The sequence below is a fragment of the Pipra filicauda genome, unplaced genomic scaffold (assembly GCF_003945595.2).
Source record: "Pipra filicauda isolate LSUMZ 115617 unplaced genomic scaffold, ASM394559v2 scaffold30_size5312502_pilon, whole genome shotgun sequence".
Classification (NCBI taxonomy): domain Eukaryota; kingdom Metazoa; phylum Chordata; class Aves; order Passeriformes; family Pipridae; genus Pipra; species Pipra filicauda.
Window position 1 is genome coordinate 1607388 of NW_024104432.1, and position 18933 is coordinate 1626320.

The window sequence follows — 18933 nt, forward strand, 5'->3', positions numbered from 1 at the left end:
TCTTAGTGAGTAACTCCGAAAAAAAAAAAAGTACTTTTCCGTGCCAAAGGAATCAGATGCTGGCTGCTCTGCAGCCATTGTTTTCACTTTTAGGAAGAAATGGATAGCTTGTAACTGCTTCTGCATACTCTACCAGTTAATGGATTACTTTGATGTTTTTATTACACTATTCATCTCTGTTTGTTTCTGAAAAGCCTATGATTTGTGATTTTCTTTATGGAAACCGATTCCTATCTAATTTCCCCTCTTGATAATGTACAAAATACTTAGAAATACTGTATTAATTCCTTGACATTTTATAGAGGGTTCACAGTTCACAGAAATTGCTGAAAAGAAAGTGAAGACCTTTTACTAGCATGTTATTACAGAATGAAGTCATCTATTTCTGCTTCAGTTCAGTGAAATACTTAATTTGTACTTTGAACCTGTTCTTAAAGACTTGGGTAATTTTGAATCTGGCCCACAAGTGCAGGATATCTTCTTTTAATATCTTTGAGACACTTTTTCAAAGAATAGTAATAGACCTTATATAGTACTTTGGTCATAGTCCCAAAGTGTTTTGTAGTGGAGACTCATAGCAATATTTTCATTCTATGGTTTCTTTTACTCAATTTCATATGCAAATGTGCATATTTAGTTTCTCTCCAGTATGGGCTACAATAAAAATGAGATTGTAAGAAAAAGCAGCAAAAGGAAACTACTCAGAAAAAAAACATTAGGGTTAAGACATGTGATTTGTTCTCTCAAAGTAGGTTAAGTAGTAGGAACATAGTACATCCCTTTCCAAGAGGAAAGCAAACAGAGATTGACGAATTTTTAGAATTTCATTCAGTGTATTAGTAAATATGTAAATGTGTGTAAATAGCAGAAGCTCAAAATAATAAATTACTTCGACTGGGTAACAGCAGAGTGTTAGGATGATTTTTGCTTTTTTTGTATCACTACCATTTAATGGAGTGTCTTGGTGAAACTAAGGAAGGCTTTTTCCTACTGATTAATTGCAAGCAAGGGCTCATTAGAAAGCTGTATTGGGGTCATACATGAGGTGATGTGGGAGCGCAGTGGCTTCTGCATTTGGAAGTGCTGAGCACCCATACAAGATCTCAAACATTATTTTTTTCTGGGCAGCTGAATGAAAATTTTGCTTAGAGGTCCACAATGAAAAAGAAAGAATGGAAATCCCTGCTTTTCAGAAAGGAATAGCAAATTGTCGATTTTGCTGGACAGAAGTTGATTCACATTTTCAGAGCCGTCTTCAATTTGAATTATTCCATTGCAAAATTAAACAGAGAAACAATTTAATGTGAGATGAGTTTGAAAAGGTTGGACTATTTATGTAGGTGTATAGCCTGAAGGTTATAAAAAAAGATTATTTTGATTTTGCCTTTTCGCAGAATAAAAGAAAAAGAAAAAAATACCAAATACTCTGAAATTGGAAATCATGCCAAATGTAATTTTTAAAGGTAGTTACTATGCTGTAGAGGTCTCCAAATGTAATAAAGTTGTGCTGGTTTAAAGGTAAACCAGCAGGGGAAATGAACCCAACTCAAAAGAGAGATTATAAATCAGAATAACAATTTAATAAAATAATACAATAAGTACGATTATACAGACAAACAATTGGTTTTAACCCACAAAACCCAAATGTAGAACCCAGCATCCCGGAGCATGAACAGAGTGGTGTTCATTGGGCCCCCTGAGTCCAAAGTAAAAGGAGAGGGGAAAACCCATTGGTGAGAGTGCTGTTGCAGTCTGGTCAAGAGTGGTGATTGCAGTCTGGTCAAGAGTGCTGTTGCAGTCTGGTTGAAAAGTGGTGGTTGCAGTCTGGTCAAGAGCGGTGGTTGCAGTCTGGTTGAGTGTGGTGGTCTGCAGTCTTCCTCTGGGTCCCATGAGTGGTTAAAAAAGTCCCAAAACCTCAAGATTATATATCCTCCAGTTCAGGCAGGAATGCCCAGTATCTCCCTAAGGGTGGGGAGTTCCACAATGGGTATGAGGACAAGAGCATCCTCTTATCTCGCAGGCCTCTTAACACCCAGTTTATAGCCCGAGGAGTCAGGCTCTATGGGCAGATGGTGTAAATGGTTCATTGATAACAGTTTCTGGGAAATGGCATGGAAGGCTATAGAATACACAGTTTTGGGTTACACCCGTACAGTGATGAACTGGTCCCAGCTGTTCTAACTAGGACAAAAGTATGCACTATAGAGACAATGAATTCTAGAATTTATTCTTTTTTAACAAGCACATTTTTCTATACGTAATAAAACTGTCTCCCAATCTGGTATTGTCCCGGTTTCATCTGGGATAGGGTTAATTTCTTCTCAGTAGCTGTTACAGAGCTGTGTTTTGGATTCAGCATGAAAATAATGTTGATAACACACTGATGTTTTGGTTGTTGCTAAGTAGTATTTATCCTAAGTCAAGGACTTTTTTTGTGTCTCATGCTCTGCCAGTGAGGAGGGGCACAACAAAGCTGGGAGGGAGCATAGCTGGCCAAAGGAATATTCCATGCCACAGAACGTCATGCCCAGTATATAAACTGGTGGAGTTACCTGGAAGGGGGGCCAGTTTGGGTTCGGGGACAAGGTCTGGCATCAATCAGTGGGTGGTGAGCAGTTGTATTGTGCATCACTTGTTTTTCTTTATTATTTCCTTTTGTTTCAATCATTAAATTGTTCTTAACCTACAAATTTTACTTTTGATTCTTCTCCTCATTCCACTGGGGTAAGGGGGTGAGCAAGTGGCTGCATGGTGCTTAGTTGCCAGCTGGGCTTAAAATACAATAGGTATGTATAGTGATATGTGTAGGGAGAAAACCCACATAAGATATTCGGAAGATTGTGATCATTTATATGTTTCATCATTTATAATGAAAAGATTATATGAAAATGTTATAATGAAGTATTTACAGAGTTAATGCTAGGTATGCATCTGTTCATCATTTGTTTCAATAGGAGAGGCAGGAATAAGTCAGTAAGAAATACATACAAAATATTTTGTGCCACTTCACACAAACACATCACTGAAGCAAATAGCCTTGTACAGAAATATGTGTGTTTGTATAATAGGAATTTATTAAATAGATATTTTTACTTTAATGGAAAAATATGCTTCAAGCAAAAAATCTCTTGTTGGTAAGGCTTAGGAAGAAACTTCCCTGATAGGTACATTATGCATTTTTGTTTTAGAGGGTTGTTTGACTTAATTTAAATTTTCTCGGTTTCTCATAGTATCTCTTAGTGTCTGTTGTTAGAGAGAAAATTCCTGTCTAAGGAGACCAGCAGTTTGGTTGAGTTTGGTCATACTCATTTTTCTATTAGAGCTAATCTAATTTTCTGCTGGTACTGTGTGTAACTCAATTCCAAGCTAAACTGTTTTTAAAAGTAGTAGCATGTCCTTGAACCAGGTCATTTACCTACATTTCATAGTATAATTCATGTTGCTTGGAGTCAGTTGCATCCAGATTGAACAGGCAATCCTCCAGGATGGATGACAAGACCAAGCTAAAACAATCAGCAAAACCTTGGGCCAAATACTGAGATTCCAATTAATGATAATGAGATGAGGCTTGCATATGTAGCAGTAAAGTACAGGAGTGATCAGTTCTGCAAACCCTATTTTCACTTAGTTGCACCAGGGCAACCCACTGTTTTACTGTAATTTTATAAAACACTTTAAAGACAGTTCACCTATACTGTTGTTTTGGGCAGCTTTGTGGGATGTATTTGGTCATTTGTCTGAATAGCCCCAGGGTTTCTGATACTGTTCTGTTCCCATGCTTTCAGAGCCTCTGCAATCTTACAGCCTTGGGTGCCTTTGCTAGGCTGCTCACTTTTACACACAGACTAAAACTGCTCCCCGTTCACTCTACAGAACAATGAGATTTAAAATATGAATATCTGTTTGTGTATGAATATGAATATGATGATTTCTTAGCTTCTTGCTATTAATATTCAGTTATGACATTATTGATATGGGTTAGAATTTAATTATTTTTGGGTTATAGTGAATATATTTGTGTAAGGTATTACAGCACCATGTTATACAGACGTAGCGGCAATGAGTCAGGAATTGGCACACAGTCTTCTGAGTCAGGATATTAGGGGGCATTGTGTACCAGAGGTACTTTCTTTTGGCTTAACTGCAGAGCTGACCATCTGTGGTCATAAAAGATCCTGGGAATATTTTTGTAATAACCTAGTTTAGTGACCAAATTTGATTATGAGTAATGGCATTTGAGTGAACTTTCCCAAATTACTACTATTACTACTCTTATAAAATATGCTTTGTCATGTTCTCATGTTGTCATATTTATATATGTAATTTTATGAATTTTAATTGGCTATTAATCATAAAAGTTCCAAACAAAACTATCATTGCAGATTGCAAAGCTGGGGAACACTCACATCCCTTGTGAATATTGATCATTATAACTATGCCTGTGTGCATAAGGCAGTTCAGACACTGCCTTGAGATTATTAAAGGTTATAGTCTGCAAACAACATGACTACTTCTGTCCTGTTTTACCTCTTGGGCATAAAAGTCACTTATCACACTGTTCTTCCCAAGCATCCAAGCAATCTAAACAATGCGAAGTTCAGTGATCCGCAGGGATATTATCAATGCTATAAAGAATGCTGAATACAGATAAAAATAAAGGGCCTGTTGTGCCCTCAGGAAAGAAATAACTGCCCTTCATTTCTGTTTGAATTTAGGATAAATATTAAGGTGTTTGACTAGCTGATTGAAATGTGATGTGATTTGATTGTAATACATTGAAGGAACTATGTGAATTCCTATATTAATTTCCTTTGAAAATTCTTGCTGGATGTTTGTAGTTCACATACAGCTGATTCGTACTTCTTTTTATTCTATTACATCTTAAAAGAATGCAAACATATGTGATGAATTTTGTAACTCTGCTATGATATAGGGATATATACGGATAAAACTTAACAGAGCAAAACTTAACTTGAAATAAAACAGAGGAAAATGTTTAATAACCATGTCAAAAATATTTTTCTAGGTTATCCTTAAAATGGCAAATAACAAACTGGAACAGGATCTGATACATTTCCATTACTGATATTTTTTTCATCACTTCAACAATGCCAGCCTTATCACCTCTGTAAATCAAAACCTTTTGAATTTCTGTGATGGAAACTTGAAGTGACATTGTGAGATATTGCAGAGTTGTCCTGTCTAGCAGTTTAGATTGCTCTAAGAGGCAGGATTTTTTAAGGATGGATAAGTGTAGGTAGAAGCCTAAAATGGAAAAGTTTTGCTCTCCTTTTCAGGCAACCAAAAAGAAGTAATTATTCCTTTGTATCTTCTGGCAGAGCCTAATGCCTATAATGATAGAAGTATTTTGACTGAAAAAACCCCCAAAATGCACAACACCACTCTACCAGCTATTAAAGTGTCATCTGACTGCAGGGTTTTTACACTGCTTATGGAAAGCCAAACGCCTGACTTTGAGCTCTTCCAGTAGTTTATTCTTCAACCTGGGGGGAACTGGATCCCTCACAGAGGCAGTGAACAGAGGGATTATAAAAGTAGAAGCCTCATTTTTGAATGAGGAAGGTCAGCAGTGGAAGGGATGCAGCCATTGGCTGGGTGCATTCACACAGTGGACTGCATGTGACATGCGAAAGTCAGGGAAGTTGTAACGTATCCTGGATTCCAGCAGGGAAAAGGAGACAGGCCCACAAATAACTGAGGCAGCAAGCTGAAAGCATGAGGACTTAAAATGACGGGCAAAAATGGCTTCTATGGTTATTCCCAACCACCACAGAAAACCTGTGGGTTAGGTATCCAGTGAAAAAGCCACTCTCACTGACTTGGAAAAATACTGAGCAAATAGAGGACAAAGGGAAAATGTGACACAGTAACATTTGTTATTGATATCAGTGTCTCCTTGTCCTATAGGTCTGAAGTTTGAGGAAATGCAAGAAAAGTTTGGGGAGGAATTCTTCAATATCTGCTTTGATGAGAATGAAAGAGTTCTTCGAGCTGTAGGTGGGACCCTTCAAGACTTCTTCAATGGCTTTGATGCTTTGCTGGAGCATATTAGAACTTCATTTGGAAGACAGGCCACCCTGGAATCCCCTTCTTTCCTATGCAAAGAACTCCCTGAAGGCAATCTCATGCTTCATTACTTTCACCCACATCAGATTGTGGGATTTGCAATGACAGGAATGATAAAAGCAGCAGCAAAGAAGATTTACCACTTGGAAGTGGAAGTAGAACAGGTCACAAATGATAAGTTGTGTTCAGAGGGGACAAACCCAGGTAACTGCAGTTGTCTGACTTTCCTTATCAAAGAACATGAAAATGCAAATATCACAAAAGCACTTCCACCAGGAACTTCCCAGTCCCCCTTAGACCTGAGGATTAGCATCAGCACCTTCTGCAGAGCTTTCCCCTTTCACCTGATGTTTGATCCAAACATGCTGGTTCTCCAGCTTGGAGAAGGTCTTAGGAAGCAGCTCAGATGTGACACTCATAAAACCCTGAAATTTCAAGACTGCTTCGACATAGTTTCTCCTAAAATCAGTGCCACATTTGAACGAGTTCTCCTGAGATTATCTACTCCCTTTGTCATTCGGACCAAACTTGAGGATTCCGACTCTGAAAATAAAGATAAGGTAAGAACATTAATTTGCAAGGGGATGTGCTTATATGTGTGTGATAGGAGAGGATTATTTACTCAGAGAAAAGCAGCTCAAGTCCTGTGTGCTTAGAAAGCTCACTTATGCCTTGCAAACAGGGGCTAAGTGATATTCCCCAACCAAGTGAATATTTTCCTAAATTATTTATAAACTTTGCCTGTGATGTTGTAGCAAATTGTGACATTGCACTATTCAGAAAGTTCTGCACTGTGGAGCTGAATAGTGCAGCTTAAATCAAAAGGATGAGGAATTTTACAAAATACCTATAGCTAATCCTTAATTTCACTCCAGCTATATTATGGTAACAATAACAGTTTTTAAGATGTTTACTAGAGACTAGCTTTTGCTATTTTTTTTGAAAGATTCCCACTGCAGGGGTCACATTGCCACCTTATTATATCTTTCCTACTTTGGAATGCTGCTTTCTTATATGTTTCTTCTTACCTCTCACCCTGCACTCAAGGAAAAAAGAACTGTAAGTGGTATGGAGCATCACTTACACCAGTTTTAATGCTTTCCAGTCATTTAAATAGGCACTTGTCCTCCTACACTACCTTTTCACCTCAGTGTTTTAGGAGGAAGCTGCCTTAACTAGTGAGCCCTGTGTTGAGTTCAGTGCATTCTAGGTGAGTAAGCTGAGAACGTGTCTTTAGAGTGGACTTCTCCAGAGGCTGAATGGAGTTTGTCTCACTGCCTATCCTTGAATTATGGGAATGCTTTTGGGTGTGAAGTTGGGTTCCAGCTTTTATGCACCAAGCTACATAATGCTAACATTAAGGCTTGCTTAAGGCTTGAAAGCCTGCGTGTGGGTGCCTTGGAAATACTGCTGCCATTAATTGAACAAATTATTAATTTCCAGGGGTTTTAAGAGGTAGCCCCCAAGAATACTCATCTCAATCCCCCTAGACACCTAAGTTCTGCCTATGGGTGCCACACTAACCATTTAGGTGGTCTGGATACAGCTTGAGAAACTCCAGCCCAGTTTTGCTGCTTGCACTGGGCCAGCATTTCAGAAAAACTCCTGTGGTAACTGCATATTGAGTTCTGGGTTCTTTTCAATTCACTGAGGTGATAGTTCCAGTGCAGGCACATCCCACAGGGCAGTGGAGGATTGCAGTTGAGCCAGGGGAACCCCAGGGGAGTGCCAGAACCACCAGGAGCTGGCAGCTTTCACCAGAGTAGCTGTTGAGGTGTAGGCAGGGCCAGGAGTAGCAGCAGTCACATCTACTCCCTAAAAGACAGCCCTAGGGAGTGTGAGACCTCATAGCACCATTTAGTACATAGAGGGGGCCTACAAGAAAGCTGGAGAGGGACTTTTCACAAGGGCATGTAGTGATAGGACAAAGGGGAATGGCTTTAAACTGAAAGAGGGTAGGTTTAGGTTGGATATTAGGAAGAAATTCTTTACTGTGAGGGTGTCGAGGCACTAGATTAGGTTTCCCAGAGAAGCTGTGGATGCCCCATCCCTGAAGGTGTTCAAGGCCAGGTTGAGTGAGGCTTTGAGCAAGCTGATGTTGTGAAAGGTGTCCCTACCCAGAGCAGGGTGGAACTGGATGATCTTTAAGGTCCCTTCCAAACCAAACCATTTTATGTTTCTGTGGTTCAAAATATAGCCACTTCTTACTGCAGCAATGATTTCCATCTCCTCTTTGGCAATACTCTTTGGATGAAACAATAAACATGTTTCTGACGCATTTTCCTTTGGAAACAACATGTTCCCCCAAGAGAAGCAAAATAGTGCTTTTCATTTTGTGTTAGTTGATGTAGTTCAACATGCTTAAAACCAAAAGGGAGTTTGAGATAATTGTTTCTTGTGTGAAAGAGTCTCGTTTCATGCACCTTCCTCCTGTGCAGCCTGCCTATCCCTCTCAGACACCTTCCCCTGCCCCGGGGCAGTCACAGCCCTTCAACCATCCTCTGCTCTTCATGAATCTGCTGTAAATCACTCTGAAAAAGAAGAAAGTTTAGATCTGGGAGGGAGACTTTTAAAGCATTTTTCCCTTTTTAGTTGCAAGTTAAACACAATATATTCTCTTACCTGGGGAGGTTTCATATTCTTGTGGCTTGCTCTTAGGAAAAGTGGCAGGAGTGGAGCTTGCTAGAGGCAGGGTTTAGTAGCCAGTTTGCGAAGCAACTCTCACTTGAAATGGTTGTTCTGTACCGTCAAGCTGTGCAGTTCTGAGTGCATCCTTGTGTCATTGCTGTAGTTTGTACCATGTGTCATTGCTGTAGTTTGTACCATGTGTCATTACAGGTGGGTAATGAATTGAATCAGTGGTGGGCCCACTTTCCTCTTGGGAGAGTGACCCTCTGTATCTTAAAGTCATGTGTAGAGTGAGACCCTGGACAGCAAGTGTCAGTACTAGCACCACAGAAAAAGGGGATGGCAGTAAAGAAAATCTTTTGTCTGCCAGCAGTTAGGAGAAAAATTGTCTCTTGAAGAGTAAGGCGTAAATGAAACATAAAAGGGTGATGGTGAGGAGCAGGGGAGCTAAGGTAAATGTTGTGCTGCGGGCACGGGAATTAATTTGAGAACATCAGTTTAGCTAAGAGGTATTTTCTTCTGTCTCACCCATTTTATAAGCGCTTTACAGAAGTTTTTGTTTGTGAATAGTTAACAAAAAGATCAACATGTGATGCATTTTGCTAGATATTCCCTTTTTTAAAAAATGAAAAGTTTCACAGTTTTGGAAACTGTGATTGTCTTGCTTACATAGATTTTGAGAGGAGAAACACAGCAATACAGCTTATGTCATGCTCAAGTCCTTTATGGATAAAAAAGTAGACTGAGCCTTGGGAACTGCATGCCATATTATTTTCCCATAGCTCATGTCACTCTTGTAGCTTGTTTAGGAATTCTTTCCAATTTGCAAACACTTGTTTGGAAGTTGAATATTAGGCAGGTGGATCAGTGGCTGTAAGCATGATGCTGCTTAAAAGTCATGAGAAACTGACTTAGGTATTTACCTATTTACCTATTTCTCTGTAACACATCTCTATTCAGTTCATGCTGGAATTGCATCTCACTTATACCTGTTTATATTTTTTTTTAATAGAATTCTGACTTTGCAATAACCAACACTTTTCAGACTTGGTTACCTTAAATGGCAGTTGTAGGCCTGTGACTCAGACAGCTCTGCTGCAGTTTTGAAGCTGTTCAGATAGCTTAGTGTTTCCTCAAAAAAAAATAAAAATCAAAAGGCTTTGTAATGAACAGAAGACCTTTCAGTCTCTCTTCAAAAGACTTTTACCTTAATTTCAATACATAAATTATATATTTTTTAAGATTTGCAGTAAGAAAGACTCACACCAGCTCTATGTTAAGATGAAAGTAAGTCACAAATCATGATCTTTCCCTAATTAAACACCCATAAGCAAAATGAAAAAACCCACCTGTCCTGACTTTCAGGGTGCTTAGTGCTTGTCCCATTAATTTAAAGGCTCTTTTGTGTGCTTCAGTTTACTGGTATTTGAATCACTGGAATAAATAACACTATCCTAAATTTCTAATGTAAGTCCTATGAGGTCTGGGTGATAGGTAGTACTTCCTGTGGAGCTGTATGTACATCTTTGCAGAAGCACAGCCTCATGCATTAATATCTCAGCAAAGTTTTGTTAATTTGATAGTTTTGTTAATTTGATATATCACCAGTTATTCTATGGAGCTCAGAGCATTTACAGGATCCCATTGTTCTAGGGACCAAGCAGAAGAAAAGAACTCTCCACCTGAAGAATATGGACACCTAGCTTTAGTTCCAATTTTCAATATTATTTTTACTTCTGAGTCATAATTCTAATGTTTTAGTGTTTGCTTGGCTGATATGTCAGTCTCCATTATACAATAGACACATGTGGACAATGCAAGCATTTATTCCACAAAGTACTAAGCATTAGGTCTTTACTCTTCCTGACTTTACCTGTACTTATAAGTTTGCAATTAAACCCACTTGTAAGTCTGTGAATAATCAAATTCTACAAAGTAATATAGAGTAAGACAGGATGTGATGGTTTGCTTCCATCCTTTCTTCCCTCCATCCTTCTGTCTTTCAATTTTATTTTCTGCAGTAATCAAGTTACCCACACTGATGCTTTGGGTTTTTCCTCTTGATTATTCTGCATGTTGAAAATTTTCTGTAGTAACAATAATGACTGTCTTTAGATCAGGATTCCTAGTAAAGAGGTCTTTAGATGTATAAATGCTGAATTTCTGAGGTTTCCAGTTTTCCCATGCAGCTAAATTCTTGTTATTGTTTGTTGTTTATAGTATGGTATTAACCAGATGCTGAAGGGACTATTAGGGTCCCGTTGCTCTACTTCTTATAGGAACATTCTGTTGTTTTTCACGTTTCACACTAATTTTTATTTAGGGTTTCTTTTGTGCATTTAACCAGAGTGCTTCACTAGCACTCTGGTCAGATTTTCCAAATTTTGGGTATTATCCCTAAATAACAAGGTCACAAATCTTGCTATTTCACCTCCCTAAGGAAACTCATTCTCCGCCTCTCTCTCTGGGAGCAATTACTTATTGCAACAATCAAAAATACATTTATTGAGACAGTTAACCATTTGGGATTGATAGCTTATAACCTCACACGTATTTAACATAACAGTACTTCACAGTAGTTCAAAGAATGTTAGTGGAATCACCTATGGAATAAGAAATAGTTTAAATTGAGAGGACTAGGTCTGAACTCATCTGATGGAGTGTTCTGAAATCCATGTCAAGCTGATCCACTGAGGTTTCCTTCCCATGAAGGTACTAACGTGAGAGAGCCGATAACCCAGTAGTAAGTTGTGAATGTAACAGGAGGAGAGGTTGATGTCCCTCCCAACATTTCTTGACCAGACAAGGGCTGGAAGCTCCTGATAGGTACTTCCTGAGTGCAGTCGTTTTCTGACTATAATAATGAACAAGACCATCTGTGACATGTTATAAATACTCATCTCCTTGACAGTACAGTGAGATGGCTGGAATTGCTTCAATTTTTGGCTGAATGGGAATACAAGGAACGATTCTCCTGGTATTCTGCCTCTGGCTAATGTCCTCCTCATGTGCCACTCCTGTGCCATAAGTGCTGGGCAGATTGAGAGGAGGTGGGACTGCCCTCACAGAGAACCACAGTCCCTGAGGCTTCGATCCAGACTCAGTCCTCTTGGTGCATGGATTGACAGGATGAGCCCTACTAGCACTGGTTTGTGGGCACCTTTCTGAAACTGTGACTTGGCATGCACTTGGCAAGAAATTTGAAAGTGAATTGTGAAAGAAATTATTTGGTTCCCTGCCAGATACTGTGCAACTGTATTTTCTTTGTATTGTTGCTCTTCTGCTCAGACTAACAGCCCTTTTCCACCTTTGAAATAAATCAGTTTTTAGAAGGATACTCACTGGCCTTTGACTTAGGCCTGTGAACACTTTTGGAACTTGTCTAAGAATAAAACTGTCACCTAAAACTGCAGTATTGGAGGTATCCAGACTTTTTTTGGTGGAATGTATTAATTTTGAATATGTCATTTTATTAAAATAATAACCTCCTAGTTAACAGTTCAGCAAAATATGTTCTGGCAAAAAATTTACTTTGTTTATATATGTGAGTCAAAATGTTTTGTTCAATAATTTTAGATATAAAATACATTTTATTAGGAAAAAGTCTTACATTATAAATTATAATACAACATTTATAATATTAAACACTGGGTTTGACAAAAATAATCCTTTGAAATTTTTATATTGCCTCATATAATTCAGATTTTCAAGAAACACTAATTCTGCAATTATAAAATGTCCAGCAGAATAGTAGAGGAGGCTTTTTATAGCTCTACTGATGGTGCAGGCTCTCTGAGCCAGTGCCTCATCTGTTGTCAGTGGGGAGGAGAGGTTTGTGGTGGATGAGCTAGACTGCCCCAGCAGGAAATTGTCCCAATGTACTGATTTAGATAGATGCAAAATAAATAAAAATGATCCAGACCAAAGCCAACATTAAAAAAACAACCAACTAACCCTATGTCTGAAAGGTTAGATTCTAAAGTATTTAGGTAGACATATAGTAAATGGTCAGATTTTTAAAGGTACTGAGTAACAAACAACTGTTCATTTTAAAAGGTAGGCTGATTCAGTGGAAGCCAGTGGGAATTTCCCCTGTTCATTTTCATTGTTTTGTTCAACGGAGTAGTTATTCATCTAGTCCTTCTTCCATAGCACAATTGCGTGCCACCTCTAAGTCAAATACTCCTTTCAGTCACTCAGCTGTGTATTTGCCATGTATGATGGGGCAACTCTGGATATACATACAGATGGGAGAATGAGTGCCATGGAAAGGGACCTGGGAGTCCTGGTCAATGGCAAGCTGAACATGAGTCAGCAGTGCCCTGGCAGACAGGAGGGCCAACTGTGTCCTGGGGGGAATCAGGCAAAATATCGCCAGCCGGTCAAGGGAGTTGATTGTCCTGCTCTGCTCTGCACTGGTGCAGCCTCACCTGGAATACTGTGTGCAGTTTTGGGTGCCACAAAATAAGAAAAATATTAAGCCATTAGAGAGCATCCAAAGGAGAGCCACAAGGATGGTGAATGGCCTTGAGGGGAAGCTGCATGAGAAGCAGCTGAGGTCACTTGGTCTGTTCAGCATGGAGAAGAGGAGACTGAGGGGAAACCACATCACAGTCCACAGCTTCCTCACAAGGGGAAGCAGAGGCACTTCACTCCAATGACTAGCGACACAATCTGAGTAAATGGCATGAAGCTGTGTCAGGAGAGGCTTAGGTTAGATATTAGGAAAAGGTTCTTCACCCAGAGGGTGGTTGGGCACTGTAACAGGCTCCCCAGGGAAGTGGTCACAACACCAAGCCTCCCAGAATTCAAGAAGTGCTTGGACAACACTGTCAGGCACATGGTGTGATTCTTGGGGCTGTCCTGTGTGGGGCCAGGAGCTGGACTTTGATGAACCTTGTGGGTTCCTTCCAACTCAGGATATTGTATGATTCTGTGATGAAAAGTCCACCCAGACCAGCATGCTGATTCTTAGAGTGACCAACAAACAATCCTTGGTGAAATACGTAAGAAAAAGTTTAAGCCTGCTATGTTCTTTTCTGTAAAACTCCCTCCTAGCTTTAGCTCTCTGAGGATAAAAGCATATCCTCTTGCAGTGGTATCCAGGATGTGGCACTTGATGGGCCCCCCGCCCCAACCACTCCTCCATTATTTTCTCTAGCACCTTTTGAAACAGGGAAATTCATACTGTCAGCTTCTGTGGCATCCTGTGGACATAAGGTCCACTATTTACTAGAAACTGTGAAGATGAGACTTCTCTGGCCACTTTCAGCCAGGTCTGTGTGGACATTGTGAGCAGAGTGGAGCAGCTATGAAGCAAGCCTGATTTGCAAAAGCAAAGCACTTTCCCATTGTGTTTGTTGATCATTGGAAACTGTGTAAAAATAATGCTTTTTAATGCCAGAAAGTACATTGTCCCCCTTTTTATACTGAGAGTCTATTCCTTATCTGCTACTTCTGTATTTTTGCTCTGGACCAGCTGAATGAAATGAGCAGTCCTGACACTGGCAGAGTAATTTAAAACCCACTGCACACAGTCTTGTGTTTTGCCTTTTCTCAGTAACTGTGTTTTTCCTCCTCTCCTAATAAAATTCAGACGAAATGGCCTGAAAGTCATTCTAGCATAAGGGGCATCTGTCACTTATGATCTAGGAATTCTGTTTTTTCCTAGAGCTGATTTATTCATGGTCAGTCAGCTTTTGACATTAAGCTCCTATTGCTTGGCAGGCTCATAGAGCTCTCAGAATCAAATTTGTGTCTTCTGTTTCTGCTAATGCTAATATCCCACCTGTTTGCTTGTCAAAATGTGTATGGACTTTGATGCTTTTCAAGATGGATTGGATTGGCTGGCTTGACTGCTTCTAGAGATTGTGATGGGTTATGAGAAACAATACATGACATGACTTTCTTATCTCGTGAACAGTTGTGCATTGGAGAACCTTAATATTGTGAAACTGGCCCAAGATTGTTAATATTTCTTCTTTAAGATGGGTAAATGAAAATGTCATTTTAAATGTGTTGTCAGTGATAAGACTGAAGTGTAACAATCTAAAGGTAAAATACTTCCTTCTCATTTCCATTAGCTGAAAACCAGAGAAGCTGTTTGGAAATAGTTTTGTTGACTGAAGTGGTTATTAAAACAATTTGACTCCATGGTAAGCTCTTCCCTCTTATGATTTGTATAATTTTTTATGATAAAGAAACTGCTTGGACATGAAAATGTCCATCTTTCCCTATTTGATTGAAAGCTTTTGAATGGGTTTCTAAATTACAGTAAGTCATAACTAGAACCAAAAAAGTACATTTCATTAATTTTTACATTAAAGGGTGAGAATACTCAGATGCAACGCAGTTTGATTTTCAGGAATGCTTTTTTCCCCTACCTCTTTCTTCCACTGACTAAAATTAAGTATTGATTATTCACAATACATTTTTATCCTTTTCCTCGTTTGCTTATCTGAATTTCTGAGTGACTATGCTTTTCATGGCATCTAATCTGAATAAGTGCAATGTCAATAAAACACCATTTTCCCTGGGATGGTTGAATCAAAGTAGAAACATTCAGTCACTGTTTACCTTTCTAGTTCCTGTCCTGGCATTTGTAACTGGGCAATGCATGAAGCCAAGCTGAGATTTCTTTTCTGTGTCTCTTTGCAGAGGCTGAAGTGGACTTAGAAAGATGGGGGAAAGCCCTAGTGTCTCTCTGTGGATTGAGTGGGCTTTGTGCATGAGCTCTCAAAAGCACATGGATGGGAAGTCAGAGTCCCTGAGAACATGTGGGTGTGCCTCTGAGCATAAACACTTGAGTTTATTGCTGCGAGGAGCAGTGAATGCGAGGGCTGGCACTACGTGTGTTGTCAGCTTTCAGTTGTAACGTCATTTCTACCCAACAAATGCCAAACCTCCTGCTAACCCTGCTCCTGGGACATGCACTGTGCCTGAGAGCAAGCCTGAGTTACCCCAGGTTACTTGCAGAATGACACTGCATGGCCAAAGAGCCCACATGAAAGAGAAAGCTTAGCACTTTTTCTCTCCACCTGAAATTTTGTCTTCAAACCTCAAATTAGGACCCTTCCTGTTTGGTTTTGAGTGTTGCTCAGTAGTTTTGGACCAGTTTTAAACTACTTGTCTTGTTTCCTCCATTCATATCTCATAAATATGTAGTCTTTTGAGTTTAAATTGTAATTGACAGCATGGAGTGACTCTAAATATGTTCATTTACTCGTGCTCACTAGGCATGCATCTTGTCCTGGATTCTTCATGCTTTATGTCCATGGAAGCAAAGCTCTGAAGTTCAGACACTTTCTATGAAACAGGAACTTTGCTAGGCTGTGGACCCATGCAAAATAGACCGTGACTTGTATCTGTGTTTGACCCACTTATACTCTGGGAATGTAGCTGAATCGGTCACTGTAGATTTTGTAGGTCATAAGACTCTAATCAAAGGGAATACTACTATGAAATAACACCTAGCTGATTTTGCATTGGGAATAGCTAGCAGTAGTATGAAAAAGTGAGATACTAGTGATTTGAAAAAGTTGAGACACTAAAGCCAGGTGCTGATTTGCTAATACCTAGCCAGGTACAGTGTTTCTGATACCTCTGAGCAGTCTTGGATGTGAATAAGTTTGACTAGGTAACATTTTGCTGCCTTTTGCTCTTGCCAAGGAAGGGTGATATTTACCCTTGCTCTTTTTTGCAGAGTCTTCCAAGAGACTGAGAGTCTCAATAACAGCAGATCACCTGTAGCCAGGCAGGTGGCCCATGCTAGTAGTGCTCAGCATCACTTCAGCATGTGTTTTGCAATTCTTTACACTACTGAGGATGGAGTCACAATTCAAGCGTACAGCCCAGCCGGGCAGACCAGTGGTTGGATAACTGTGGATTTGCTGCCCTTTGTCACTTGCGAGGTTTTAGGACGTGCTAAGGCAGAAGTTACCTCACTAACCAACATGTTAGATGCAGAAGTTATATAAGCCACAAAGCTCAGAGGGAACACAGGGATGTGCCCAGGTTCTTCTGCCAGTGCTAAGCAGTCACAGGAAAAAAAAAATAATCTAGAGATTTATAATGTGCTGCCTTGAGGATTTCTCAAATTTTTTAGCTTGTCTCCTTTGTTGTTTTTTTGAATATACCTTTTATAACCATATATATATATTCACGTGCCCTCCAGCTAAACTATCTAGGATACATTTCCTTTTAAAAGTATATAGCACCCACCTCATATCATAACTGAAGAGAGTGAAATGATTTAACTCATAAAATAATATTGATATGACTTGCTCCTGTCACTGACCTTTGGCTTTTATAAGTGAGGACTTAGTGAGTATCTGAGAAAAGAATTAAATATTCTTTTTTTCACGGACACAAGACAAGCACGTAAAATATTCCAAACACATAATTTTCCTCTTTACTTAAAAGAGAACAAATTTTTTCCTCTTTGCGGATTGCAAACAAATAACAATTTGAGGTACTTCAACACCTCAAAAAAATGTAAACATTTTAAAATGCAGTCCTAGGTGAAGACATATTTAAATATTATTTTGTACATTTTGACTAATGTAGTTTCTGTCTGCCTTGTGAGTTTTATGTATTTTATAATACTTTTTACTCTGTTCCTTTCTTTCTTTCTAAGAACAGGAATTGATCTTCTTGTTCATTCTGCACAGCTTTTTTCTGTAATGATTCTCATTCTGCTGTGGGCCCACTGGCAAAGCAGGGTTTGTGCAACTATATCAGAAATATAAACATATTCCGTTTTAATTTTCACATTACCTTTCTTTTTCTTTGAGAACGTAAAGGTTTAATCCTTTTTACCCTGTGTCTAGAAGGGACTGTTATAAACCTATTGTGTGATCTGCATAATAAAGATTTTAGCTATTGTTTGCTGTATCTTTCTGACAGCATCTCCCTAGGAATATTCCAGTGGCTTTACTGGATTGCTGTTGTGACTGGTGTTGGTAGGATCTGATTTTGTACCATCTCAGTGCTTCCCTCTAGTACTTTCTCCTCAAATGTTGCACTGGTAGCTTTAAAAATGTCTGTTCTAATGAAAATACAGGTCTAGGGGATCCTCCTTAAGACAGTACAGATAATATATTGAAGTGTTTAAAAAACATATGGCTTACATTGACAGGTTACAAAGATGGCTGCCTCTGAAAATTCATAAAATAAAAGTTTAGTGCTGTGTTTGAAAGAATTTGAAGAATGACCTCAAATTTGCAAGCAATCTTATAATAAATCCATTTCTTAAGCAGGTATTTTAATGGGCAAAGATATTCAAACTGAGATAACTTTAAAGTCTTCAGTCGTGGCTATTGAAGGGCCAATACATCTGTCCCAAAACAAAGGTGAAGTCATGCCCAATGAATTGAGGAAGAAAGTAGCAACTGGGCAGACTAACTTCTTTTTGGTTCTGTGCATAATGGGGGTAGGTGCCTCTGCAACACATTGGCACATGCTGCTGTTTTGGTTTTTTGAGAAGGGAAGTTCAGTGACACTGAGACATGGGCTGCAGAATAGGCATGAGATGTGAATCAGGGGATGCAGTTATGTCCCCTCCTTCCACTGATGCTAAGGATCTTTGCAGCTTAAATTCACCTTTTGATCTTACCCACCCCAGAAAGTGCTGGATTATTTCAGTCATCAAGTAGATTCTCCTTATCTGTATGACCTTAATTAGAAAGGGATTGTATTCAAAATGATCTTACACAATACAGCACACGCTGATTTCTTGTATTAGTGTAACACTTTCATGGGGAATGTCTAGTGAATGCTAAATTAATTGTATTTTAAATGTTCAACTTAAAAGAATTGTTGTATTTTTTTGTAAAACTGTTGATGCTTTCTGCTTGGTTACTTCAAAAACACTCAGCAGAGGGAATGTTTGAATGGATTAACGAAGCCTGACGATTGTTTTCAGCTGTGCCTGCTGTGGCTCAGAGTCCTTTGCAGTACCGACTTTTGGATGACTCCTCTGTAAAAGTACTTTCTGCCTCCATGGACTTTGCACCTGGTAGAAGTCAGGCAAAAGTAATGAAGAGATCCTCAATTTTCAAGAATTCTGTTAATGCCAATAGAGGAGAGCTACCAAGAAAACAGACGAGGCTATGTTAATTTGAGCTCCACTGAGACCCAAAGGGAAAAATACCAGTGCTTGGCAAAGATTCAAGGAGATACTTCATATTGAAAGAACTTCGATTTTCTAGCTTCACTGAA

At 39.1% G+C, this 18933-nt stretch overlaps 1 protein-coding gene across 1 annotated transcript in view; it reads left to right on the forward strand.

Moving 5' to 3' along the window:
- The window catches only part of GUCY1A2 (guanylate cyclase 1 soluble subunit alpha 2), a 152927-nt gene that overhangs the window by 20872 nt on the left and 113122 nt on the right, over positions 1 to 18933 (forward strand). The window contains exon 4 of the mRNA XM_039383471.1: positions 5929 to 6647. Within this exon, the coding sequence (XP_039239405.1) occupies positions 5929 to 6647 (719 nt within the window). The remainder of the gene's footprint in view (positions 1 to 5928; positions 6648 to 18933) is intronic.